This window comes from Scyliorhinus torazame, chromosome 10, assembly GCF_047496885.1.
Source record: "Scyliorhinus torazame isolate Kashiwa2021f chromosome 10, sScyTor2.1, whole genome shotgun sequence".
Lineage (NCBI taxonomy): Eukaryota > Metazoa > Chordata > Chondrichthyes > Carcharhiniformes > Scyliorhinidae > Scyliorhinus > Scyliorhinus torazame.
In genome coordinates this window covers 72,539,114-72,567,063 of record NC_092716.1, presented here as the reverse complement: position 1 = coordinate 72,567,063, position 27,950 = coordinate 72,539,114, and the positions used below count along the sequence as shown (strand labels likewise).

The following is a 27,950-nucleotide window of genomic DNA, read 5'->3' as shown; positions in this document are numbered from 1 at the left end:
AGGATCATACCTCTGAATCCCGGAAGTACATTTCATACTGTTGAATCATCTGTCTGCTGATCATACTGCCATGATAAACAATGACGTTCAGGTCTGTCCATGTGCGAAATTCTCTCTCCCAGTTTGCAATCGTAGACAGAGGTGCAATGATAAGAAAAGGACCAGGGATGCCAGTTAGACAAACTTCGTCAAGGTATGTAATAGACTGGATGGTCTTGCCTAAACCCATTTCATCAGCAAGAATGCAGTTTTGCCTGGAATTGAGAAATGATTACCTTAATACTTTGTTCTTGAATATCAAAGAGCATTCTGTGTACTTCAACTACAAAAACATTAGTAACGTTATTTACATTAGCAACTGTGGTATAATGGAGAATATTCCATGATCAGATATACACTTGAACATAGCACAGGTCATAGAGTTTTACAGCACAGAAAGAGACCCTTTGACCCATCGTGTCTGCGCCAGCCATCAAGCACCTATCTATTCTCATCTCATTTTCTAGCACTTGGTCCGTAGCCTTGTATGCTATGGTGCTCATCGAAATGCTTCTCAAATGTTGTGAGGGTTCGTGCCTCTACCACCCTTTCAGGCAGTGAGTTCCAGGTACCCACCAGCCTTTGGATGAAATTTATTCTCCCTCAAATCCCCTCTAAACCTCCTGTTCCTGACCTTAAATCTATGCCCCCTGGTATAGACCCTCTACTAAGGGGATAAGTTTCTTCCTATCTACATTGGGTGGGATTCTCCGACCACCCGCCGGGTCAGAAAATCGCCGGGGGGGGGGGGGGGCGGCGGGAATCCCGCCCTGTCGCTCCGACGCTGGCTGCCAAATTCTCCGGTGCCGGTTTTTCGCCGGGCCGGGAATCGCGTTGCGCCGGTCGGGGGCCGTTGGCAGTGGCCTCCCCGGCGATTCTCCACCCCGCGATGGGCCGAGCGGCTGCCACCTTCCGGCCGGTCCCACCGGCGTAAATCAAACCAGGTCCGTAGCGGCCTGACCTGGCCCTGCGGGCGGCCTGCAGAGTCCTCGGGGGCGGGGTGGGGGGGGAGGTTTGGACCAATGGGGTGCCCCCACGGTGGCCGATCCGCGGGCGGACCTGTGCCGTGGGGACACTCTTTCCCTCCGCGCCGGCTGCTGTCAACCTCCGCCATGGCCGGTGCAGAGAAGAACACCCCTGCGCATGCGCCAACCCTGCCGGCGCCGACCTAGCCCCTGAAGGTGCGGAGGATTCTGCACCTTCCGGGCGGCCCGACGCCGGAGTGGTTCACGCCACTCCTCGGCACCGGTACGGCTCGCCCCGCCGGGTAGAAGCGAATCCCGTCGCTTATCTATGTCCCTCCATTTTGTACACCTCCCTCAGCCTTCTCTGCTCGAAGGAGGACAACCCCACCCTAACCAGCCTCTCTTCCCAGCTTGGTAAACTCACACCTGGCTTGCCAAAAATGATTATGGTGGCAGTGGAACTTGTACACAGTCTATTAAAGTTAGAGCTGGGGTCTGCCACAAAACTCCACTGAGCAGATCTTACTAGGGTAATATAGAATGTTGGGCCATTTTCAAATTTTGAAAGTTACAAAATTAACTGGGAAGCTTTTACAAAAATAAATTCCCAAATTAAGTAAAATCACTTACAAATTTCTGAGATGATGACATGAAACTTTACGTACAGGGCGAGAATAGTTCAAACTATTAAGGCCATCGCTTCACATTGATGGACCTACCTATACTTACTTAAACCAACTTTAAAGAATTGAAAGTTCTCAATTAAAGAAGCAAAATAGGCAGCATTCCTCCCTGAACCCTGAAAGTAGTCAATGTAAAACTGAAGACTATCCATTAATCTGATTTGTTATATTCCACAGGTACAAATTTCCCACAAGACCAAAGCCATACCGTTCAAATTTGTCAATGCCTGCACTGCTTTCCAATCTTTGATTTGTTTTATCAAATAATCATGCATCTCCTTCATTGCAACCTATTTCAATGCCTAGAATTGGAAAATATTAGCACCATGTTTATTTCATTTAGACTGAGGCTGCCAGCACTGTCAAGCAAAACACATTCTGATTGACATTTGCAGTGAATGCGATAATTTAAATTATATGCAAATGTTATATGTGCAAAAACAGTAAAAGGGTTCTAATGTACATCTGTTGTTCAGTGGAATGGATGTTTTCTCCGGACTCCGCAATTTATTAATTTTGTGCTCACGCCCTCCAGTCCTGTGAATAACAAACAAACCCTGCGATACATCCGAACATGGCAAATCTCTGCATGGAGCTGGAAGATGAGAGCAAACCAACACAACACTGTAGAAAATCAATGAGGTAAACAGCAGTCAACACAAGACAAAAGCAATGTGAATTCCTTTGAGAAACTGCAGCTGTGTAAAGTCTCCAATAGAAATAAAAACATTACAACAATCATTGTACAAGCACTCACTTCAATATCAAACATATTCAATTTTGCCCATGATTACAATTGGCAAAACATAACCCACAATTTGAATTTCTCCAATTAAGCTCTTACATTTGTACAGTACTCCAAAGAGAGAATTTTAGCAACTTATGATAAGTATTCCTAAATTGTATTGGATCATCTCAAACGTAATGGCCAGGCAAGCGTTTCCATTGGGGTAGTATTAAAAATTCAAGAATGTTTTTTGCTGTTCTGGGTTAAAGAGTTTCTTACAATAAAAACCGCACTTTCTTTGGACTTCAATTGTACCTGTTATACCAGTTGAAAAGGAGCCAATTGACACCTTCCAATTGGTACTCCCTGAGCTTGTTACCAATCTTGTACTCCCTGGATTGTCCAAGCTTCTTCCAAGCAGGGGCAGGAGGTCGCTCCTTCATTAAAAGAGAGGTGAAATAAAGCAGAAGTTAGAAATAACCGAGTAACAAAAGAAATATATTCTTACAAGGTCTTTAAAGTATTGCCTTGTCTACTTAGGACTCTCATGTTCCTTGGCATTAAATAGCTTACCCTACACTTCCAACTTCTTTACAAGAATACTAGTTTGGTCACCTCTAATGGCCAATCAAAGCCACCAACAAAGAACAGTGCACCAAAAAAAATGCAGCACACTCTAGGTTATTAAGCCGTCTAATAGTTTTAAGGTCTCTAGATACCTTCTCAGTTTCAATGCTATCAATTGCTTATGTAAGATGATCCCACATGCACAATACTGTGACTCAACGGCTGTTAAGAATCAATTCCATCTTGACATACAAGCTGGTTCCATAAGCTTACACGTCCATAGCATGCAATCCTCTGACCTTTTGATAGGTAGAACTGAGGAACACTCTGGGATGACTGACAAATCAAGAGCTGGTTTATTTGGGTAATCAGATGTTAATGAACAAAACCAGCAATTCTGGACAATTTTAATGCTTCTTGTAACCGCATAAAACAATAAAACTCCTCAATTCCTAAACTGAACAACCTTCTCAATCAGAGGCCAGAAAGTTACCACAAAGCCGAAGTTGACACTTACTTCCAACCTTTTAAATAGTAAAAATATTTGAGTAATATAAAGCCTGTGCAGAGATGTCTACTTGGAATGTTTTTAGTACCAACTAATTAGCATTATAGATGCAGATTGCTCACTTACCACACGCTTCAGGGAAGGCTTTGCTTGCTGCAGCCGTTCAAACTCCTCAATCTTTCCTTGATCTACATCTTCTCTAAGCTCCCAGGTACTATCCTCATATGGCAATGAACACCATTTAACCAGGTAGTACACCACAGCCTGTATCAAAAAATGTAAGTGCTTACTGAAAAGTAAAGTATATCTGCATTTCATAAATACAGTTTTATAAGGCTGAGGGAAGCTTCTCAGGGAAGTTCTTTTAACGACAAACAGTGATCACATTCTGAACAGTGTAATTCCATTTTTGATTGTAATGAATAGATTTGTAACTACAATATCCAAGATATTGCCGCTGCAGATAAAATCCAAACTTACACTTGGCATACAAGCACTGTTAAGACTAAACTCCTTAAATAAAATTAGTGCGCATTATATGAACTATTTACAAACGTAAAATGGCATACATAATATGCAACAATTGATAATTATGCTCCACAGTGGATATTTATAGATGGGCTTTCCAAGTTTCATAGATTATCATAGAATTTACAGTGCAGAAGGAGGCCATTCGGCCCATCGAGTCTGCACCGGCTCTTGGAAAGAGCACCCTACCCAAGGTCAACACCTCCACCCTATCCCCATAACCCAGTAACCCCACCCAACACTAGGGGCAATTTTGGACACTAAGGGCAATTTATCATGGCCAATCCACCTAAGTTCCTATGTACAATTTTAACAAGGGAGAATTTGAACTCAGTCCAAAATATGAATTTGTGGTCAGCATCGAATACTCATGTTTATTATACGTTCAACATTTTAAAATACGTAATAAAAACTGGAAGGACTTTTTCTCCTCATCTCTTTTTTGGAAAGTTAATTATCCGGTGAAAAATGAGAAACAGGCACTTAGTCATGATTTTCCGCACTTCAAAATTATGACCATCACTCAAACGTTAAGCAAGGAAAATAATACACCGGTACCTCGCCAGTATCTGTGTCCTCACAGCAGGAGTATTCCAATATTCTGTCCACTTCAACATAGTCAGGATTAAATGGTTCGTCATCCATCTGAAAATAGTTTCATAGTGAAAAATAGAGTCAGTATTTGGAAATCTTGCACATTTGCCTTCAGATATTTTGTAAATGCAAAGTGATTTTATTTATGAACTGCAATTTTTTTCTAATTCAATTTCATCCCAGAGATTTTCATGCTTTGGAGGCATGATTGCATGCAGAACATGTCTTATATGATAGTTAACTACCTGTGATTAAATTAAAGAGTCAAAGCTGGTAATATATACTTACGGCGACGTTTTCAGTGACAAGGCCATCCCTGGTCAAGGGATGCCGGAGTTTTTATTTTAATGGAGAGTTTTTGAGGTCCTTACCAGCATTGTAGTAAATGTTTAATTAGTGGATAACCCTGCGACTAGCCGGACAGATAGCTTGTGGTTACAAGCAAATTACTGCGGATGCTGGAATCTGATATAAAACAAGAAATACTGGACAATCTCAGCAGGTCTGACAGCATCTGTGGAGAGAGAAGGGAGCTAACGTTTCGAGTCTGGATGACTCTTTGTCAAAGCTTGGTGTAATGGCCAGCTGTCCTTCAAAAAGAGGCCTACATTCTCTGATGTTTCTCCAGTTCCACATACAGCCTGTATATTACTTGCTTTTACGTCCCATAAGTGGTTAGAGCATATTCGATGAAGAAGACGTCTCTTCTTGCTCACAGCAGCCAGATCTGTTGGGATGAGCAGGAGTCCTTGCTCTGCTGGAAGTAAGTCAGGTATTCATTGGCTTGGATCCAGAGCAGTTCTCCAGCTAGCTTCTCTTCACTGGCATCCAGTCTATTGTTAAGAAGCATCTGGGGTGTGCACAACTTGATTGTGTGCAAGAATGTACCTTTCCAGTCATAGCTGCACCAGTACTCACTTGCCAGACCAGATTACATTTTTTGATTGCGTGAATAAACATCAAGGGATTCTGAGGTGATCTTTTTTCTGCAGGTGGCAGTAGCAAAAGCTGGTTTCAATGCCTTCTTACAGTTTGTGTGAAAAATTGGCAAGCTGCAACTCACTCTCAGGAGCCATACAGATATTCTGGACCTGGGGTGCACAGGTAGAGTGGATAGAGTGGGGTGCTGGTATTTTTAAAAAAAAATATTTGAGCACAGGTTATGAATGTCACCGACAAGGCCGTCATTCCCAGCAATTGCAACCCATCCCTGATTGCCCTTGAGAAGCTGGCAGCGAGCTGAATTCTTGAACTGTTAAGAGTCCACCCATGATGCTGTTCGGAAAGAAGTTCCATAAGTCCAAGTGATACAGTTCTGAGTCAGGATGGTGGCTTGGAGGGGTACCTGCAGGTGGTGGTGCTCCTGCTGCCCTTACCCGTCTGACAGTATAGGTTGGGGAATTGACAAAAATGCTGTTGGTGGAGGCTTGGTGAGTTTCTCCAGTGCACCTGGTAGTTAGATGGTGGAAGTGGAGATGATTGATGATTTCAAAAGAAAATTGGACCTGTCATTTGAGCGCAATAGGCTTTCAGGGCTATGGAGATAGAGTGGGGGAATGGGACTGACTGGGTTGCCCTGCAGCATATCGGCATGGACTCAACAGGCTGAATGGCTTCATTCTGGATCATAATGACTAATGGCTCTAAGGAATTATTGTTTAAGATGCTGGTTGGGATGCCAGTCAAGCGGGCTGCTTTGTCCTGGATGGCGCAAGTTTCTAGAGTGTTATGGGAGCTGAAGTCATCCAGATAAATGGAGAGTATTCCATCACACTCCTGACCCGTACCTTGTAAATGGTGGACAGATTTGGGAGACTCGGGGGACGCGTTACTCAAGTTACTCCCCACAAAATCCTCCGCCTCTGACCTGCTCTTGTAGCCAACTTGTAAATGGTGGACAGATTTGGGAGACTCAGGGGACGCGTTACTCAAGTTACTCCCCACAAAATCCTCCGCCTCTGACCTGCTCTTGTAGACACAGTATTTATGTGGCTAGTCAAGTTCAGTTTCTGGTCAGCGGTAAGCACCAAGATGTTGATAATAGGGGTTTCCTCAATAGTAATGTCATTGAATGCCATGAGGAGATAGTTAGATTCTCACTCATAGTTATTGCCTGGCAGTTTTGAGGTGCAGATGTAGCTTGACATTTAAGTCGGAATGTTGCCCAGGTCTTCCTGCAATCAGACAGGGTCTGCTTTAACATCCGAGGAGTTGCGACTGGTGCTAAACACTGTGCAATATCCCATTTCTGAATTGCGATGAAGGAAAGGTGTATCACCCGTGTGCTCGCTGACCTACAGATTCCCACTCAAGCAATGCCTTGATTTTAAAATTCTCATTCTGGCTTTCAAGTCCCTCCATGACCTTGCCCTCCCGATCTCCGTAATCGCCTTCAATCCCACAACACAAATATTTACACTTATTTATTTCTGGCTTCTTGTGCATAAATGTACAACCATTGGTGGTTGTGCCTTTCAGTTGCCTAGACCCCCAAGCTCTCGAATTCCCTCTCTGCACCTCTCCACCCCACTTGCCTCCTTTAAGACCCTTCTCGAAACCTTGCTCTTTGACCAAGTGTCTTGTTATCTTACCTAATATCTCCTATGTGACTCAGTGTTATACTTTATTTTGTAGTGCTCCTATTAAGTACCCCGAGATGTTTCATTATGTTAACAGCACTATATTCATATACGGTTTTGTTGTTAATGGTGCAGATGTGAAGATTTTAGGACACTACCTCTGGGAACCACTGCAGCAAATGTCCTGCAGCTGAGATGATTGGTCTCTAACAACCACAACAATCTTCCTGTGTGTTGGGCATGACCTCCAGGGGAGAGTTTCCTCTGATTCCCATCAACTTAAAATTCTGCTTGGGCACCTTGATGCCACACTTGGTTAATGCTACATTGCTATCAAGTGCAGTCACCCTCACCTTGTGTTTGAAAAGCAGTCCTATTTTGAGGATTGTCAGTCCCAAAAGGACTGATTTTCAGTATATTTCCCAGAGCACTACAGGGTCCTGTCAGCAGATCTAGAAGTACAGTAGTAATTACTGGGAAATTTGCCAGTCAGCTACCAAACAAACATGGACTAACTCTGTTGGAGCAATCTGTCAAACTCAGAGATGCCTGTTCATATCACTTTTCACTGGCACAGAGAACCTACAGAAGGTCCATATTATGGGACACTGGAAGCTCATCAGCACCGTGGGTGCATGCAAGTGGCATTCGAGGTCAGAGATATTACTTAGTATTTCTGTAGACTCACCTGTTAACGGGATTTGTGGTGGAAAAATATGTACTGGAACTTCAACTATATTATCTGTTCTCATACTAAGCTGGAGATTTGGGACCTGAAGTGGGGCGATGGCAGCTTAAAGAGAGAGCTCTTGTTCTAGACAATGATACCCGTGGCAAACTTAAGTCCATAAACACTCTAAAACTTACAGCTGCAAAGAAATTGCCTCTCTGCGCCTGTTTAATCTTGAAGCGGTTCACTTTCTGATGTATCCTTTTGTCTTTCATCAACTGCGCTTCTGTGGCCCATTCGCAATGCAGATATGAGCTGGAAATGAGATATTAAAAGTCAATATCATAAATTTTTAATTAACTCAGATTGTTATAGGTTCAGTCATTGATGTCAGTTTAGCTTCACTGATGTGTTAAACTAAGCATTAAAGTCAAAGTAATAATCCATAAAATGTAATATATACTTTACTAATTCTTAGTACTACCTACCATAATGCACCAATATACTTATATAACAAATAGCCAAAGCTTATATGGAGTTCTGTGCTTAATTTAAAATTTTCATTCTCTACATGCACAGCAGTACTGGAGTTGGTGCATGTGACACACTGAAATGTGCTTAATAGGTGGGGTAGGGAGTTCTTGTGCAAATTGCTTAAGGATGGGGATTACATACATTTGCGCAACACGCATACACACAGTAAAGTCACCATAATCCCAGATTACCAAAGCGGCTTTCCCCTTTGAGGGGGGAGAGCTAACTGGTGGCGATTTAACCGGAGGATCACCACACCTCAGGCGAGGGGTAAGATTGAGAAGGCAGGCCTTCATGAATAACCTCAGCCGGTACGGGAATTGAACCCCACGCTTGTTGGCCTTGTTCTGCATCATAAACCAACTGAGCTAAACCGGTCCTCACATATACAGGTAGACACACGCCTCTTTCAGTGGCAAAATATATTATACCTAAATACACTATTTTTTACCAAGGTGAAAAAGTGTACAAGATCAAACATAAAAATAATGAATTCTGATCTGCCCCATCATTCATTATTGGTGGATAAATTTATAGGTGCGCAGTTGTTAATCGTAGAATGGTACAACACTGAAGCACATTTTGCCCATCAAGACAGTACTGGCTCTTTGAAAGACATATTCAATTAGACTTCTTCCCCATAGACCTGCATTCTTTTCCGCTTTCATTTATTTATCCAAACTGCCTGTTAAAAATTATCAAATTCACTTTTTTTTTCAAAGTTTAAAACAAAAATTCCAATTAAAGGGCAATTTAGCGTGGTCAATGCACCTACCCTGCAAATCTTTGGGTTGTGGGGGATGGCGAGACTCATGCAGATACGAGGAGAATGTGCAAACTCCACATGGACAGCTGGGATCAAACCAGGGTCCTCGTCACCGTGAGGCAGCAGTGATAATCACTGTGCCGCCCTCAAATTCACTTTTAATATCCTTGCAGGCATGTGCATCCCAGATAATAACTAGTTTGTTAAAAATAATTCCCAGGCATCCTTCCTTTCTACTTTCATATTTATTTGAGTATGGCACTTGGCATGTTTAAGAGAGTGAAAATCAGCATTAGCTGCAATATCTACAAGGTTGAAACTTGGCAATTAGTTTTCTTACAACAAAAAGCTCAAATTCCAGAGGTTATAAGGAAAAGGAACAAATTCCAGAGAATTCATGGTTTGGAAGTAGTCAAAGTGAAACTCAACAACTTTATTAAATTTGTGTCATTATGTCATCATCTGGTTTTAACAACTGGAGCAAATTTCAAGTGGACTATTTTGACATCTTTGTCTGAACATTAGCTGTCATGGAGACGATGAAGATGTCAAAAATAAATCAGCATGATATTTCCATCGTCAGTTACAATATTCAATAAGTGTCAGACTGGTATTTTGTCTGTTGCACTTATTTGTTTTCCCCTTCAAGTCTTTTCACACCTAATTGAAAGAACAGTTCGGAAGCTTGCTAATGCGTCTCCACCAATGCCATTCCAACAGCCAGTGGCTGGAAGGAACCCAAGGAGATCCCAGGATGCCTGTGAATCCAAATTCCCCTCCCAGTGGTAACCAATAATCTCCATTTAACATTCTGCAACAAAGTTATACACCACGTGGCCCTCACCATTTTTGTTTGTCAAACACATTTTGCAACAAAATTCTATGTAACTGCCAGACGGAAATGCACATAATTTTCTACTTGGATTTTTAATTAGGTGACACAGCATTACATTTTGAGATAAGAGTTTTCAGATTAAACCAAAGTAGAATATTAAATGTCCACTGCACTAAAAAGGATCGTAATAGTTTTGATAAAAGTACATTTACTTACTAGTTTTTGTATTTAACAAAGAACTCTTCAACATCAGTCATATGTCCCATGGCTACCTAAACAAAGGAATCTTCCGATTAATATTACTTGTCAAATATACATTATAGATAGGTATGAAGCACTTTGGGAAAAAATAATTAGGTAGCAAATACCATGGCATTTTACAAGAAGGATCTCCTGTTAGGTTTTCAGAGCTTCACCAGACATTTCATATGGTCAGCAACAGGGGCCACTCTAGTCAGTGTGCTCTTGCTTCTTATTAACTCAAGTGTGACTTGATCCATGCAATTACCTTGGAATAAGAGTTTGAATACAAATCTTTGTTATATTAGCTCATGAAATTGATACAAGCCCTCGTGTTGTCAAAGTGTATGGATTGTAGAAGAATAAACATTACCAGGTTTTGAGATTGATAAAAGGCTATAAATCAGGTTTCTTAAAAGTTAACAGTAGAAAGTTATTGGGTACAAAATAAAAAGGTCCAGCAGTTTGCTAACTCTCCAATATTACCAACATGGATCAGTGTTAAGAAGATTAACTTATCTGTCTCTGGCGTCCATCTTAATCAGTTCAGAAAAACTGGAGGACTGTACCAGTCCAACAAAAGTTCTTCTCTGCCTATTATGACCACAGCAGATATTATTTGTTGCGCAAGCCAAATCCCAGGGGGAAACATTCTTACTGGTCATAACCTTTTTTGTATTCTGAAAATGAGGAAAAACTAATGATCCCAGAAGGGTAGAATACCAGTCACACATATGGGATTTTAGAAAATTAAAAGATTTGTTAACAAGAAGAAAAGAAAAATTAAGCACACAAGATTAAAGTTACATAGTTAAAAAGTCTTACAACCCCCCCCCCCAACCAGAAAAGAACACACTTGATCAGAACACACAAGTAATCATCTTCTTGATCACACTCCCTTACAGACTTCCAACTAAAAAAAATCTAGTAATATTATTCAATGCAAAACTGCCGTCACTTGAGTATGCATAAAAAGAAGCTTCCAAAACAAGACTGCTTTCTGAAAGAAAACATTTTTGGTTTCTGGGTGACTGCTTCAGATTTCTCCCCTTCTCTCAGCACAAAGCTAGTTCCAGAATGTAATCTTAATACAACTCAGCTCAATATATTGCCTTAAATATCCTTTTCTCCTTCCATCTTCAATTCCATTGTCCTCAGTGCCTCTTTGAACTTAACTTCTCCAAAGTATTAAAATTATTCATGTTTTCCTATTACCTCCCCTTTGTAATTATAAAAGTCCCTTACTCCCCTTTAACAGCCGAAAAACCATGGCGCTATCCATTTCCGAACATATATTTCGAACTTATTTAATTTACTTCACCATGACTTCTTGCATGCATTTAACACCTTTACTCATTTTATCCCTCAACTCTCCCAGACAAGTTGTCTCTATTGACCTTTCTCCAGCTTAATTAAATCATTTACAAACAACCTTCTTTACAGAGCAAAATATTAACAATACTATCCATTCTCACACTGCCAAGCTCTTCTGCGAGCACCAACTTTACACAATTGGAAGATGTTCTGCCACTGGCAGTTCCTATCAATCACATTATGACACTCAGCATGAATCACACAGCAGATGTTAGACACATCAATTAACTGAATCTAAATTCCTTTATCAACTGACAAAGCAGCTTAAACAAAGTTGAAAGTTAACAAACTGAAACAGTTTTATACTCGGATCTATGGAAAAATACACTAGGTTCAGTGAAATGTATAGGCCTTAAACTGAGTTAATTTTGTAATCACACCTATCTCAAATTTTGCAAGAGCAAACTTTTTTTATAACCAGAAGTATGTATTCAAAAAAACAGTAAGTATACGTAACAAACAATTGCGTCTGAATTTTTGCTCATAAGTCAGGTGTACAGGGTTGGGACAATTCAAGACTTTGCAAACCCAACTCCTGAAAGAGCACCCCAAAGATTGGATTTGCATCCTGAGGTGGATAAGGGAGGTTTTATGGTAGTCCTGCCTCGCATCCCCAGAAAGAGTTCAGAGGCAGCCAGGTGCAGAGGCAGGCTGGGCAGAAGACACTGGTGCTCAAGAACTTTATCCCAGCTGCACAAAACAGAGTGAAACAAAAAACAGCTCTGCAGCATTCACCCCCCCCCCCCACCCCCCTACACCCATCTACTCCCATAAACTGCCCAACCCCATCAATGCCAGTCCAGGCCATCTCATGTCCCTCTACCAACCCATGATCACTCCTACCCACCCATTCTAACCTATATCCCTCTATCCACCCTCCCTTGGTCCTTTATAGCCTTATGCCAACTGAGTGCCAACCCTTGCCATCTCCCCACCCTTTGCCCTTATACCCTCTCTGCTACCTTCCCCAGTATCTACCATGGACAGACTTCAGGACCCATGCTGAGATTAAATGAAGTTCTTAAATGTCTATTAATGAATTCTCTATTTAAAAAAAACTCTAATTGATAAAAAGTTCACTCACTACAATTAGCTTCCTTTAACATCTCATAAGAGTCCCACTTCAAAAAAAATACTTGGATCTGTCACTCAAACTGTGAACTGACAGGCAACTTGCTGTGATGATAGGTTGAGCGATCAGTCATGCAGTACTAATCCCATAATGTTACCCTCAAGTCCTGCCTGCTGTGTTGAAAAAAAATGTGCTTGCTGTTTCACTCTGACATAAGCCTGAGAGCCTCTTAACCACATTGGTTATACAAACCACTTGCAAAGGTTTATACCTGTCTGTAATCACTGACTCCACAACCCTCCTCCATCCAATTTAAGCCTTCTAACAACTGCCAACACAAGGTTCAGTACATCATCACCCACTCCTTCCTCTCCACTTCCCAAACTCAACCATTGCTATTAGCTTGTTATGGGTGAGGTGTTTTCAGAACCCCAAAATGTAACATGGAGTTCAACCAACCTCTCCCTTTAATGGATTTATTGCTTTTCCTAGCACACAGCTTGTTCCCTAGGTGTGGGATTACAATTATGGACACGTGGGTTTTTAAACACAAAACATCTGTAAAAAAACATTGGATCTCTTAACACCCCTTACTTCAAAGATAACTCAGAAAATATTGCAACAGTAAATAATTCCCTAAAATGTTCCTCCAAACTTCCAAGAGACTTAACACCTTTAAACAGAATCACATCAGGTAAAGGCTTTACTATTATGAGTTTAAATCACCCAAATGATCCAGAGATAGTCTTTCATGGGAGAGATCCAGCTCACTGCAAACACAGACACTCCCCAAGCTCTTTTCCCCCCAAAACTGCAGCTCTCTGGAAACACAGACACACACAAGCTGCTTTTTAAAACTGCAGCTCTCTGGAAACACCCAGACACACACAAGCTCTTTTCCAAACTGCAAAACTAAACTGCAAAATGGCTGATCTAAAGCCCAGCTCCACACACTCTCTGACATCAGTTTTCTTAAAGGTACATTGCTTAAACATCCATGTCTTAAAGGTACTCTCACATGACGAGCTCCTTTCCGATCTTTCATTTTAAAGTGCTTTAATCAAAAATACTGATTTAATCATAATTTATGAGATTAAAATGTAAATAGAAAATTTGGAAACATGCACATGGGTGAGCTAATATGAAACATTTTAAAAACAGGTTTAAAAATGTTAACTTGCACAAAATTGCAAAGTCAAGAAAGTGATTGCAAAAGAACAAATAATCCCCAAGTATGAGAAAAAACATTTGTTTCAATGATACTCATTTCAGTTAGTCCATGTCAACTCACATACAACCCACCAAAATCACCATTAATGTTATTTTCAAGGGAAGGAAAAAAGAGCTGTGATCAATTTTAGAAAACAAAATGTTCTTCACCCAGTTGTCCTCAAACCAAGCTCCTTTTTGACACATCACAGAAAAAGAAGGGGAAGTGGTGGCGTAGTGGTTCTGTCACTGGCATAGTAAACCAGAGACCCAGAGTAATGCTCTGGGGACCCAGGTTCAAATCCCGCCACTGCAGATAGTGAAATTTGAATTCAATAAAAAAATAAATCTGGAATTAAAAGTCTAATGATGACTGTTGTCGATTGTCGTAAAAACTCATCGGGTTCATTAATATCCTTTAGGGAAGGAAATCTGGAGTCCATACCTGGTGTGGCCGACATGTGACTCCAGACCCACAGCAATGTGGTTGATTCTTTTTTAAAAAAAATATATTTTATTCAAGCTTTCTGGCCAAACATAACAATACGTAGTGTTTCTTTTACACAACAATAAAGCAATATAAATAACCGTGGCCAGTTTTAAACAAATAAATAAATAATATATAAACAAAAACAAAAACAAAACTACATGGCAACTGCCTTGTCCAAAATAAATACTCTCCAAAAATACAATCCAACAATCCAATATACAATTACATATACCAAATACCTATACATATACAATACCATCCCTGAGAGTCCATCCGATTCCTCCCCCCCCGCCCTTTCCTCCTCCCCCCCCCCGCCCTTTCCTCCTCCCCCCCCCGCCCTTTCCTCCTCCCCCCCCCCGCCCTTTCCTCCTCCCCCCCCCGCCCTTTCCTCCTCCCCCCCCCGCCCTTTCCTCCTCCCCCCCCGCCCTTTCCTCCTCCCCCCCCCCCGCCCTTTCCTCCTCCCCCCCCCCCGCCCTTTCCTCCTCCCCCCCCCCGCCCTTTCCTCCTCCCCCCCCCCGCCCTTTCCTCCTCCCCCCCCCCGCCCTTTCCTCCTCCCCCCCCCGCCCTTTCCTCCTCCCCCCCCCGCCCTTTCCTCCTCCCCCCCCCGCCATTTCCTCCTCCCCCCCCCCCGCCCTTTCCTCCTCCCCCCCCCGCCCTTTCCTCCTCCCCCCCCCCCGCCCTTTCCTCCTCCTCCCCCCCCGCCCTTTCCTCCTCCTCCCCCCCCCCGCCCTTTCCTCCTCCCCCCCCCCCCCGCCCTTTCCTCCTCCTCCCCCCCCGCCCTTTCCTCCTCCTCCCCCCCCCCGCCCTTTCCTCCTCCTCCCCCCCCCCGCCCTTTCCTCCTCCTCCCCCCCCCCGCCCTTTCCTCCTCCTCCCCCCCCGCCCTTTCCTCCTCCTCCCCCCCCGCCCTTTCCTCCTCCTCCCCCCCCCCCCCCCCCCCCGGGTTGCTGCTGTTGTCTATTTCTTTTCCATTCCCTCTATCTTTCTGTGAGGTAGTCGACGAACGGTTGCCACCGCCTGGTGAACCCCTGAGCCGAACCCCTTAACACGAACTTAATCCGTTCCAACCTTATGAACCCTGCCATATCGTTTATCCAGGTCTCCACCCCCAGGGGTTTGGCTTCCTTCCACATTAACAATATCCTGCGCCGGGCTACGAGGGACGCAAAGGCCAACACGTCAGCCTCTCTCGCCTCCTGCACTCCCGGCTCTTCTGCAACCCCAAATATAGCCAACCCCCAGCTTGGTTCGACCCGGACCCCCACCACCTGCGAAAGCACATTTGTCACCCCCACCCAGAACCCCTGTAGTGCCGGGCATGACCAGAACATGTGGGTGTGATTCGCTGGGCCTCTCGAGCATCTCGCACACCTATCCTCTACCCCAAAAAATTTACTAAGCCGTGCTCCAGTCATATGCACCCTGTGTAGCACCTTAAATTGTACCAGGCTTAGCCTGGCACACGAGGACGATGAGTTTACCCTACGTAGGGCATCAGCCCACAGCCCCTCCTCAATCTCCTCCCCCAGTTCTTCTTCCCATTTCCCTTTCAGCTCATCTACCATGATCTCCCCCTCGCCCCTCATCTCCCTGTATATATCCGCCACCTTACCGTCCCCCACCCATGTCTCTGAGATCACTCTATCCTGCACTTCCTGCGTCGGGAGCTGCGGGAATTCCCTCACCTGTTGCCTCGCAAAAGCCCTCAATTGCATATACCGAAATGCATTCCCTTGGGGCAGCCCATATTTCTCCGTCAGCGCTCCCAGACTCGCAAACGTCCCATCTACAAATATATCTCTTAATTGTACTACCCCAGCTCTTTGCCATGCTCCAAATCCCCCATCCATTCTCCCCGGAACAAACCTATGATTGTTTCTTATCGGGGACCACACCGAAGCTCCCATCCCTCCCCTATGCCGTCTCCACTGCCCCCAAATTTTCAATGTAGCCACCACCACCGGGCTTGTGGTGTATTTCTTCGGTGAGAACGGCAATGGTGCCGTCACCATAGCTTGTAGGCTAGTCCCCCTGCAGGACGCCCTCTCCAATCTCTTCCACGCCGCTCCCTCCCCTTCTCCCATCCACTTACACACCATTGAAACATTGGCGGCCCAGTAGTACTCGCTGAGGCTCGGTAGTGCCAGCCCCCCCCTGTCCCTACTACGCTGCAAGAATCCTCGCCTCACTCTCGGGGTCTTCCCAGCCCACACAAAACTCAATGCTCTTCTCAATTCTTTTGAAAAAAGCCTTCGTGATCACCACCGGGAGGCACTGGAACACAAAAAGGAATCTCGGGAGAACCAACATTTTAACCGCCTGCACCCTACCTGCCAATGACAGGAACACCATGTCCCATCTCTTGAAATCCTCCTCCATCTGTTCCACCAACCGTGTTAAATTAAGCCTATGTAATGTACCCCAAATCTTGGCTATCTGGATCCCCAGGTACCAGAAGTCTCTGGTTACCTTCCTCAACGGCAAATCCTCTATCTCTCTGCTCTGCTCCCCCGGATGCACCACAAATAGCTCACTTTTCCCCATGTTCAGTTTATACCCTGAAAAATCCCCAAACTCCCCAAGTATCCGCATTATCTCTGGCATCCCCTCCGCCGGGTCCGCCACATATAACAACAAATCATCCGCATACAGAGATACCCGGTGTTCTTCTCCCCCCCTAAGTACTCCCCTCCACTTCCTGGAACCCCTCAGTGCCATGGCCAGGGGCTCAATCGCCAGTGCAAACAATAACGGGGACAGAGGACATCCCTGCCTCGTCCCTCTATGGAGCCGAAAATAGTCAGACCCCCGTCCATTCGTGACCACACTCGCCATCGGGGCCCTATACAGCAACTGTACCCACCTGATATACCCGTCCCCGAAGCCAAATCTCCTCAACACCTCCCACAAATAATCCCACTCCACTCTATCAAATGCTTTCTCGGCATCCATCGCCACCACTATCTCCGCTTCCCCCTCTGGTGGGGGCATCATCATTACCCCTAGCAGCCTCCGTATATTTGTATTCAGCTGTCTCCCCTTCACAAACCCAGATTGGTCCTCATGAACCACACAATCCTCTATCCTCATTGCCATTACCTTGGCCAGAATCTTAGCGTCCACATTCAGGAGGGAAATAGGCCTATACGAACCCGCATTGCAGCGGGTCTTTTTCCTTCTTTAGGAGGAGCGATATCGTTGCCTCTGACATAGTCGGGGGCAGCTGCCCCCTTTCCCTCGCCTCATTAAAGGTTCTCATCAGTAGCGGGGCCAGCAAGTCCATATATTTCCTATAGAATTCAACTGGGAATCCGTCTGGTCCCGGGGCCTTCCCCGCCTGCATGCTCCCAATCCCTTTCACTACTTCCTCCGTCTCAATCTGTGCTCCCAGTCCCGCCCTCTCCTGCTCCTCCACCTTAGGAAATTCCAATTGATCCAGAAAGCACATCATTCTCTCCTTCCCATCCGGGGGCTGAGCTTCATATAATCTTTCATAAAATGCCTTGAACACTCCATTCACTCTCTCCGCTCACCGCTCCATCTCTCCCTCCTCATCTCTCACCCACCCTATCTCCCTCGTTGCTCCCCTCTTCCTCAGTTGGTGGGCCAGCAACTTGCTCGCCTTCTCCCCATATTCGTACTGTACACCCTGTGCCTTCCTCCATTGTGCCTCTGCGTTACCCGTAGTCAACAAGTCAAATTCTACATGTAGCTTTTGCCTTTCCCTGTACAGTCCCTCCTCCGGTGCCTCCGCATATTGTCTGTCCACCCTCAGAAGTTCTTTCAACAACCGCTCCCTTTCCCTACCTTCCTGCTTTCCTTTATGTGCCCTAATAGATATCAGCTCCCCTCTAACCACTGCCTTCAGCGCCTCCCAGACCACTCCCACCTGAACCTCCCCATTATCATTGAGTTCCAAGTACCTTTCAATACACCCCCTCACCCTTAAACACACCCCCTCATCTGCCAATAATCCCATGTCCATTCTCCAGGGTGGACGCTGTTCTTTTTCCTCCCCTATCTCCAGGTCCACCCAATGTGGAGCGTGATCCGAAATAGCTATAGTCGTGTACTCCGTCCCCGTCACCTTCGGGATCAGTGCCCTTCCCAAAACAAAAAAGTCTATTCGTGAATAAACTTTGTGGACGTAGGAGAAAAACCAAAACTCCTTACTCCAGGGTCTACTAAATCTCCAGGGGTCTACTCCTCCCATCTGCTCCATAAAGTCCTTAAGCACCCTAGCTGCAGCCGGCCTCCTTCCGGTCCTGGACCTCGATCTGTCCAGCCCTGGGTCCAGCACCGTATTAAACTCTCCACCCATTACCAACTTCCCCACCTCTAGGTCCGGGATACGTCCTAACATACGCCTCATAAAGTTGGCATCATCCCAGTTCGGGGCATATACGTTCACTAAGACCACCGCCTCCCCTTGCAATTTGCCACTCACCATCACGTATCTGCCCCCACTATCCGCCACTATGGTCTTTGCCTCAAACATTACCCGCTTCCCCACTAGTATAGCCACCCCCCTGTTTTTTTGCGTCTAGCCCCGAATGAAACACCTGCCCCACCCATCCTTTGCGTAGTCTGACCTGGTCTATCAGTTTCAGATGAGTCTCCTGCAGCATAACCACATCTGCCTTAAGTTTCTTTAGGTGTGCGAGTACCCGTGCCCTCTTTATCGGCCCGTTCAGCCCTCTCACATTCCACGTGATCAGCCGGGTTGGGGGGCTCTTTACCCCCCCCCCCCCCCCTTGTCGACGAGCCATCTCCTTTTTCAATCCAGCTCCTCACCCGGTTCCCACGTAGCCGTATCTCCCCCCAACGGCGCCCTCCCGCCCCGACCACCCCACCCCACACCAGCTTCCCTGTTTCCGCCATGATTACCATAGCGCGGGAAAAAAGCCCGCGCTTCCCATTTGGCCCCGCCCCCAATGGCCGGCGCCCCCAGCTCCTCATCCTCCCTCCCCCTGACATGGGGAAGAGAGAAAAGTTACAGGGTCGCAGGATTGACAACTTGGGAAATCATCTCTTCCCCCTTTTCCCCCTCTTCACCCCACATATTCACCCCACCACTTTGTCCCAAACGTTCTTTTTCTAGCCCGTTTATTCCAGTTTCTCCTCGACAATAAATGTCCACGCCTCTTCTGCCGTTTCAAAGTAGTGGTGTTTCCCTTGGTGTGTGACCCACAGTCTTGCCGGCTGCAGCCTTCCAAATTTAACCTTCCTTTTGTGCAGCACCGCCTTGGCCCGATTAAAGCTTGCCCTCCTTCTCGCCACCTCCGCACTCCAATCTTGATATACGCGGATCACCGTGTTCTCCCACCTACTGCTCCGAGTTTTCTTTGCCCATCTGAGGACCATCTCTCTGTCCTTATATCGGTGAAATCTCACCACTGTGGCTCGAGGAATTTCTCCAGCCCTCGGTCTTCGCACCATAACTCGATAGGCTCCCTCCACCTCCAACGGGCCCGTCGGGGCCTCCGATCCCATTAACGAGTGCAGCATCGTGCTCACATATGCCCCGACGTCCGCCCCTTCTGCACCTTCGGGAAGACCAAGAATCCTTAAATTCTTCCTCCTCGCATTATTCTCCAGCACCTCCAGCCTTTCCACACACCTTTTGTGTTGTGCCTCGTGCATCTCTGTCTTCACCACCAGGCCCTGTATGTCGTCCTCATTCTCAGCAGCCTTTGCCTTCACGACCCGAAGCTCCTGCTCCTGGGTCTTTTGCTCCTCCTTTAGCCCTTCAATCGCCTGTAATATCGGGGCCAACAGCTCCTTCTTCATCTCCTTTTTAAGTTCTTCCACGCAACGCCGCAGGAACTCTTGTTGGTCAGGGCCCCATATTAAACTGCCTCCTTCCGACGCCATCTTGCTTTGTGCCTGCCTTCCTGGCCGCTGCTCTAGAGGATCCATCGCAATCCGGCCACTTTCCTCTCCTTTTTCCATCCGTGTCCAGGGGGGACTCCCTTCTGGTTTATCGCACAGTGTTTTTAGCCGTTAAAATTGCTGTTGGGGCTCCTATTAAGAGCCCAAAAGTCCTTTCCAACGGGAGCTGCCGAAACGTGCGACTTAGCTGGTCATCGCCGCACCCGGAAGTCCCAATGTGGTTGATTCTTAACTGCCCCCTCAAAGGCAATTGGGATGGACAATGAATGCCTGCGGCAACCATACCCATGAACAAATTTTTAAAAACCCTTCTTGGAAGCCTTCCATAGAAGAGCATACCTCGTCTATGCTTTCAGGGATAATAGAACAGTACTGAAACAGAAAAGATAATTTCCAATAATCGAGCTGGTTGAAGACTTAAGTTTATTCTTCACATCTGCCATGTGAGAGTACCTTTATGAAATGGGTGTTTATCAAATAGCTGTAGTGGATGTACTTTGAAGAAATGGGTGTTTTGCAAATAGCTGCAGTGATGTCAGTGTGGGTGGGCTGGGCTGTCTGTCTGCTTTTACTTTCGCTTTTGAGCTGGCAGCGTGTGTTTAGTTTCGGTATCAGAGTTGGAGCTGCACCCAGCCAAACAAGGTGTAATTTTGATCTCTCCCTGCATGAAAAGAATGTCTTCAGATTACTTGCCAATTTAAAAGTGATAACTGCTCTCAGTAGAGAATTTAAACCAGCTGTCTATGTTAAAGAGGGTATTTGTCTTATGGATGTTGCTAGGAAAGATTAAGGGTTACTTATAGAGTACTGTATTCTTTGGGGGAATATTTGAGTTGATAGTTGCTAAGATGTTTACTGTGTGTTTATAAAATGTTAACTGGATTCATAGAATAAACATTCTTTTGTTTTAAAAATACTTCAGATCTCTGTTGCATCACACCTGTAGAGTGGGTCCTTGTGCTCCCCATAAACAAATCTATTAAAAGTTGTGGGTCAGGTGAACTCCATGGTACACGTTGGGGTTCTCTACACCCTGGTCCGTAATACATCCTTTATCCCCATCTCAACGTAGCCACCACCCTCTGAAACCTGTAACATCCTCCACTCGTACTGATTGTTAATAAGACCATAAGACATAGGAGTGGCAGTAAGGCCATTCGGCCCATCGAGTCCACTCCACCATTCAATCATGGCTGATTTCAACTCCATTTACCCGCTCTCTCTCCATAGCCCTTAATTCCTTGAGAAATCAAGAATTTATCAACTTCTGTCTTAAAGACACTCAACGTCCCGGCCTCCACCGCCCTCTGTGGCAATGAATTCCACAGACCCACCACTCTCTGGCTGAAGAAATTTCTCCTCATCTCTGTTCTAAAGTGACTCCCTTTTATTCTAAGGCTGTGCCCCCGGGTCCTAGTCTCCCCTGCTAATGGAAACAACTTCCCTACATCCACCCTATCTAAGCCATTCATTATCTTGTAAGTTTCTATTAGATCTCCCCTCAACCTCCTAAACTCCAATGAATATAATCCCAGGATCCTCAGACGTTCATCGTATGTTAGGCCTACCATTCCTGGGATCATCCGTGTGAATCTCCGCTGGACCCGCTCCAGTGCCAGTATGTCCTTCCTGAGGTGTGGGGCCCAAGATTGCTCACAGTATTCTAAATGGGGCCTAACTAATGCTTTATAAAGCTTCAGAAGTACATCCCTGCTTTTATATTCCAAGCCTCTTGAGATGAATGACAACATTGCATTTGCTTTCTTAATTACGGACTCAACCTGCAAGTTTACCTTTAGAGAATCCTGGACTAGGACTCCCAAGTCCCTTTGCACTTCAGCATCATGAATTTTGTCACCGTTTAGAAAATAGTCCACGCCTCTATTCTTTTTTCCAAAGTGCAAGACCTCGCACTTGCCCACGTTGAATTTCATCAGCCATTTCTTGGACCACTCTCCTAAACTGTCTAAATCTTTCTGCAGCCTCCCCACCTCCTCCATACTACCTGCCCCTCCACCTATCTTTGTATCATCGGCAAACTTAGCCAGAATGCCCCCAGTCCCGTCATCTAGATCGTTAATATATAAAGAGAACAGCTGTGGCCCCAACACTGAACCCTGCGGGTCACCACTCGTCACCGGTTGCCATTCCGAAAAAGAACCTTTTATCCCAACTCTCTGCCTTCTGCCTGACAGCCAATCGTCAATCCATGTTAGTACCTTGCCTCGAATACCATGGGCCCTTATTTTACTCAGCAGTCTCCCGTGAGGCACCTTATCAAAGGCCTTTTGGAAGTCAAGATAGATAACATCCATTGGCTCTCCTTGGTCTAACCTATTTGTTATCTCTTCAAAGAACTCTAACAGGTTTGTCAGGCACGACCTCCCCTTACTAAATCCATGCTGACTTAATGTTGAAATTATGCTGCAATAGGATACAAAGTTTTAAGTTGGTAATTAAGCACAGCTGTACCCAACTGGATATATATAGCACGGTGGCGCAGTGGGTTAGCCCTGCTGCCTCACGGCGCCGAGGTCCCAGGTTCGATCCCGGCTCTGGGTCACTGTCCGTGTAGAGTCTTCACATTCTCCCCGTGTTTGCGTGGGTTTCGCCCCCACAACCCAAAGATGTGCAGGGTAGGTGAATTGGCCATCCTAAATTGCCCCCTAATTGGAAAAAATTAATTGGGTACTCTAAATTTAAAAAATATATATATATATATATATTTAACAAGAATATATAAACCCCAAACCAGTTCACTCAGCGTCTGGGAGGATTGGTAGAGTGACAACATTACTATCTTGGAAATAAACCAGTCTTAAGGCTAACTTCAGACTCATTCTTCCTCAACACAAAGTTATTAGACTTAACACTGAGCATTTTAATCAGCATACACAGCACCCTCTGAAATTCATCTTTTTTTTCCCCCTCTGGCTCTTCACCTGCAAACCCGAAGAGCTTCGGTAAGGTCCCTCCCTTCATAATCATTAATAAACATTAAAACAATGATCCCAGAACAACCCTTCAAGTACCATGTAGCTTCTTCTTCCCTGCAGATGTTGATCCTTTCACCACCCCCTTCAGCATCCTCTGGATAAATCAGTTTGTTCCATAACCTTCTCTCCTTTAATAACAAATTGAGGATTGCAAGCCAAATATTTAAGAAGGAAATTTAAGAAGGAAATTTAAAAACAAAAACTGATCGGGAGAACAGCTAAAGTAGGAATTATTTGGAGTTAATATAGATTACTTTTAATGTTCTGTTTAACATTTCAACATCGGGTTCAAGGATTTTGTGGAAGCAACACTGCAGGAGATTAATTAGTCATAAATATTTTATAAAGTACCACACTTAAAAGCTTCAAACATTATGAATAATTTCTGTGAAAGTATTTTGACGACTCTGCTGTCACTACCAACCCATCAATTTTGTGCATAGGTGCCAACAGAACAAGTTGCTGAGGCTTTAGTTTACGATCTGTGTACAGTAATTTTATTCAGTTGCATGGAGGAGACAGAGGACTTTAGATCAAGCAGAAATTCACTTTCTTGTAGATCAAGCAGAAATTCACTTTCTTGTAGATCAAGCAGAAATTCACTTTCTTGCGCTCATAATACTTTGAACAGCTGATTAGCCAAATTTTGGATCTCCAAATTGACTGGGGTAGGGGGAAACTCAGGAATTAGGATCGGGATCATGTCAATAACAAATACCAACTCTGGCTGATGCCCATCACGGAATGCAAATAACTAGTTAGGGGTTAACAAAATGAGTTCCAACTTCCACAGCAAATATAAAGATTTTGTGATTATTGCAGTTCAGGAAAAGAAACACTTTTTTGCAAAATAGACTAAGTAAATGAACATGAGTTATTTATTCCCTTGTTGAAAAACTTCTCACCTCTTTCTTTACTAATCTTGAAGCCATGACTTTGTCCACAATTGCAGCATCTTCTTCACTAGGGTTTTCCTATGGAAGAGGTGCCAATTTCAAAACAATATCTTAAAATCCAGACATTTCACTTCAAATTGTCATCAATAATTAAATGGCTTGAGAAATAATGCACCAACTTAAAGACAAGACCACAACACCGTTACAAAAACGGCAGGCCAGAACTTCCAAGGAATGGCAATCAAAGTTGGATTGCCACTCCTCTTCTTTTTTACTTGCATTACAGGGGAGCTGCACATTTCTTGACCGACTCTTCAACTCAGCTCAGGAAACAATAAAGTACTGCAGCAGCTCCGGAGTCCTTCCAGAGCAGTAAGAAGTCTTACAACACCAGGTTAAAGTCCAACAAGTTTGTTTCGAATCACTAGCTTTCGGAGCGCAGCTCCTTCATCAGGTGAGCTCCAAAGGCTAGTGATTCGAAGCAAACCTGTTGGACTTTAACCTGGTGTTGTAAGACTTCTTACTGTGCCCACCCCAGACCAATGTCGGCATCTCCACATCATCGCTTCCAGAGCTGGACAGCTGTTGTAATGCAGTTACATTTAAAAGTCCAGCCACTTTGAGCAGCCAGGCAGAAGGTAAGTGGGTAGCATGGGTCAGGTGTAGGAAGGGCCCGGCCAGGAGTGAGGGTATAGTTGGCGCAGGCTAATTTCTCATCCCCAAGAGATTGAAAGTCCTGGCCCATTAATGTGAATATCAGGCCATCTAATTCTGGGTTCAAAAACTGTACCACCCATTTCAGATTCCATTGTTTCACTGTTCTGACTCACCAGTATTCTGAAATTGTTACAATTATACTATCACACTACCATTAAGATATTTCCATTCAGACCAAAAGCAAAAAGATGACCAAGATTTCACTCCAACATACATGTTTGCTGGGGACAAATTTAAGAAAATTACATCAGTACACATGGCTAATAAATATGTTTGCATGACTGCTGTTGAAATATTGTAGATATTTGATTGCATTAATTAATCTGAAAACCTGCACTTGAAGAATACACGGAAGGGAAAGTTTGGAATCAAAGTGGAGTTGATATTAAAACGAAAATTGGTAAGTGACTTGGGGAGCAGGGAGGTGAGTGGGTGGTGAAGATCAAGGAGAAATGGGAAGTGGAGTTGGGAATGGAGATCAATTGGGCAGTATGGAGTGAGGCACTGTGAAGGGTAAACGGGACTTCCTCATGTGCAAGGATGTGCCTGATACAGTTTAAGGTGGTGCACAGGGTGCATATGACTCGGGCGAGAATGAGTGGGTTCTTTCAGGGGGTAGTGGATGAGTGTGAGAGGTGTGGGCGGGGGCCAGTGAATCACGCGCACATGTTTTGTGGCTGCGAAAAATTGGGAAGATTCTGGACGGGCGTGTTCGCTGTCTTAGCCAGGATAGTGGAGGAGGGAGTGGACCCGGACCCTTTGGTGGCAATATTTGGGGTTTCAGAGAAGCTGGAGCTCATGGAGGGGAGGAAGGCCGATGTCGTGGCCTTCGCCTCTTATTACAGGGCGGCAAATTTTGCTGGAGTGGTGGTCGGCATCGCCACCATGGGTAGCGTCACGGTTGAGTGACCTGTATGACTTCCTGCGGTTAGAGAAGATAAAGTATGAGTTAAGGGCTCAGCAGGAGAGTTTGCGAAAAGGTGGGGGATGATTGTGACCATGCTTGAAGAGCTATCCGTCGCAGGGGGGTGGGGGGTGAAAATGGGGAAAAATCTGTACAGACTGTATAGTTGATTGTTAGGAAGTATGTTTCCCGGGGTGTTTACTTGCTGTAACCGGTTTTCATACATGTTTGCAATAAAATACGTTTTTAAAAAAAACAAAAATTGGATTTTTACTGAATATGTAACAATAACAAGGAGAATGAAAAAAATAATGCCACAAGGGAAGCCATTACATTGCAAAGGGCGCGAGATATTCAATCGACCCGTTTTGAATATTCAGGATAATAGTCAACCTACAATAATTAATGCATGTTTTAATAAAACATTCAACACTGAACATCAATTGAATTATAACAGCTGGCAACATTTATCTAACTTACAGTAGTGATGTCTACAAAAATCTCGGTCATTAGACATTGTTATAATTGACAAAAATGCAGTCTCACCACAAATAACTGCACAGGTTGCTCAGCAGGTAGAACAGCACCAGCCCTGGATTTCCCTTTAGCAGTTAACCCACCATCATCATCTGAAATCTTCATCCCCGTGTCTTCGTTATATTTCTTTCTTTTTACTTGTCTGTTCGATCGCCTCTTCTGCAATATTAATTACAATCTTAAAATCACCAGTGTCTTGTATTTATCCACAGCATAAACAAAGACAAATCTGCACTATGTAATTCAGTTGACCTAAAGAACCTGACCAACAATGTGGAAATCAAACATTAGCAGACAATATTTAATACATGACACATTTGCAATTTAGAGAGGAAATCTCATCAGATCATGGCAATTTTACTTTTATTGGGGGGAATCAAGGATTAATCAGTCAGAATACAAGCAGCAAGCATCATGCAAACAGAAGAAATATTGGTAAATGTTGTATTTTACTATATTTCTAACACTTCCCCAGCCTTTGCTGAAGTTTCCTCCTTCCCTTTGTCGGTACTTTGCCTCCTTTACTTACTCCACACTCATCCCCATCTTACTCCAGTCCATGTCCTTTCCTCGGTCTCTCTCATCCTTAATATTCCCTCTTCTCCTCAAAACTGATCTCTAAACTTTCCTTTTCTCACTTTGTCTTTCATCGAGCACTTCCCACCTCATTTTTTCCTCTCTACTTCTTACCCTAGTCGACGTTCCACTCGCACCCGTCTCCATCACCCACCCATACCACCTCTTCCGCTCTTTCCAATTATGACTATTGCCAACCGTGCCCCTCTCTCTGACCCACCATACCTCTTGTCCATTTTATTAAGTATTTCAGATTTGCTCTCTGAAGCATTGGATGCTAAAATCTTACTTGGCATCCAGAGATGGGTTCTTTCTTTATTGATGGTGTGGAAATCTGTTCGGTATCCGACCCCTCTTCTGATGAATCATTCTTCCTTTTTTTCCCCAGTGTGATTATGATTTTGCTGTTGAAACAATTTGCAATAAATTAGGTTCTGCTACCACACGTAACTGTGATGTTCATACTGGGTTAACTTGCCAATGCAAAAGTTGAAATTATAAAATCATAATATAGTTGATCGTGAACAGAAATAGGGGAAGGGGAGGCATGTGCCGAAACATGTGCCGAATAACTAATTAATTTGAGTGCGCATTAATAACACAAATATCAATGCTAGGGAGTGGGTTGCCTTACTTCGGTCATAATGTACACAAGCAAGGTGTTCCCTTGTACTGCTATCTTCAAGTTCGGTGCAGAGATTTAATTGTTAAACACCACAAAGCATTTCACACCAGCGTACCATTATGCTGGTCCAATGATCACAGCAGCCATTTCTTGTTGTCTCAAATACTACCAATTAACACAAATAGTTTTGCACCATGAATTTACTTCCACCAGGAACAGCATTAAGAGTTTAAAATATTGCTTAGGACCAATATAACAGCTCACTGGTATCATTTCCTACCTGTAGGAATATTGACAACAATGGCACTCTTGGCTGTCATCGTAATTGGGCTTGATCAAATGTTGTGGTTAAGATAAGCTAATAGGATTTGGATGGTAGTTTTATACAGGTAATAGTGCATTAATGAGTTTTATACTTTGCCCAATTGAT

The 27,950-nt window shown here is 44.4% G+C and overlaps 1 protein-coding gene across 12 annotated transcripts in view; it reads right to left on the bottom strand.

Moving 5' to 3' along the window:
* The window catches only part of chd9 (chromodomain helicase DNA binding protein 9), a 306,991-nt gene that overhangs the window by 117,733 nt on the left and 161,308 nt on the right, over positions 1 to 27,950 (bottom strand). For all 12 annotated transcript variants that reach the window (XM_072518240.1, XM_072518239.1, XM_072518242.1 and 9 more), the window contains 9 exons: positions 27,185 to 27,299; positions 26,329 to 26,478; positions 24,171 to 24,239; positions 10,212 to 10,267; positions 8,058 to 8,175; positions 4,576 to 4,662; positions 3,616 to 3,753; positions 2,730 to 2,851; positions 11 to 254 (listed from right to left, as the gene is read on the bottom strand). In XM_072518240.1, the coding sequence (XP_072374341.1) occupies positions 11 to 254; positions 2,730 to 2,851; positions 3,616 to 3,753; positions 4,576 to 4,662; positions 8,058 to 8,175; positions 10,212 to 10,267; positions 24,171 to 24,239; positions 26,329 to 26,478; positions 27,185 to 27,299 (1,099 nt within the window). The remainder of the gene's footprint in view (positions 1 to 10; positions 255 to 2,729; positions 2,852 to 3,615; positions 3,754 to 4,575; positions 4,663 to 8,057; positions 8,176 to 10,211; positions 10,268 to 24,170; positions 24,240 to 26,328; positions 26,479 to 27,184; positions 27,300 to 27,950) is intronic.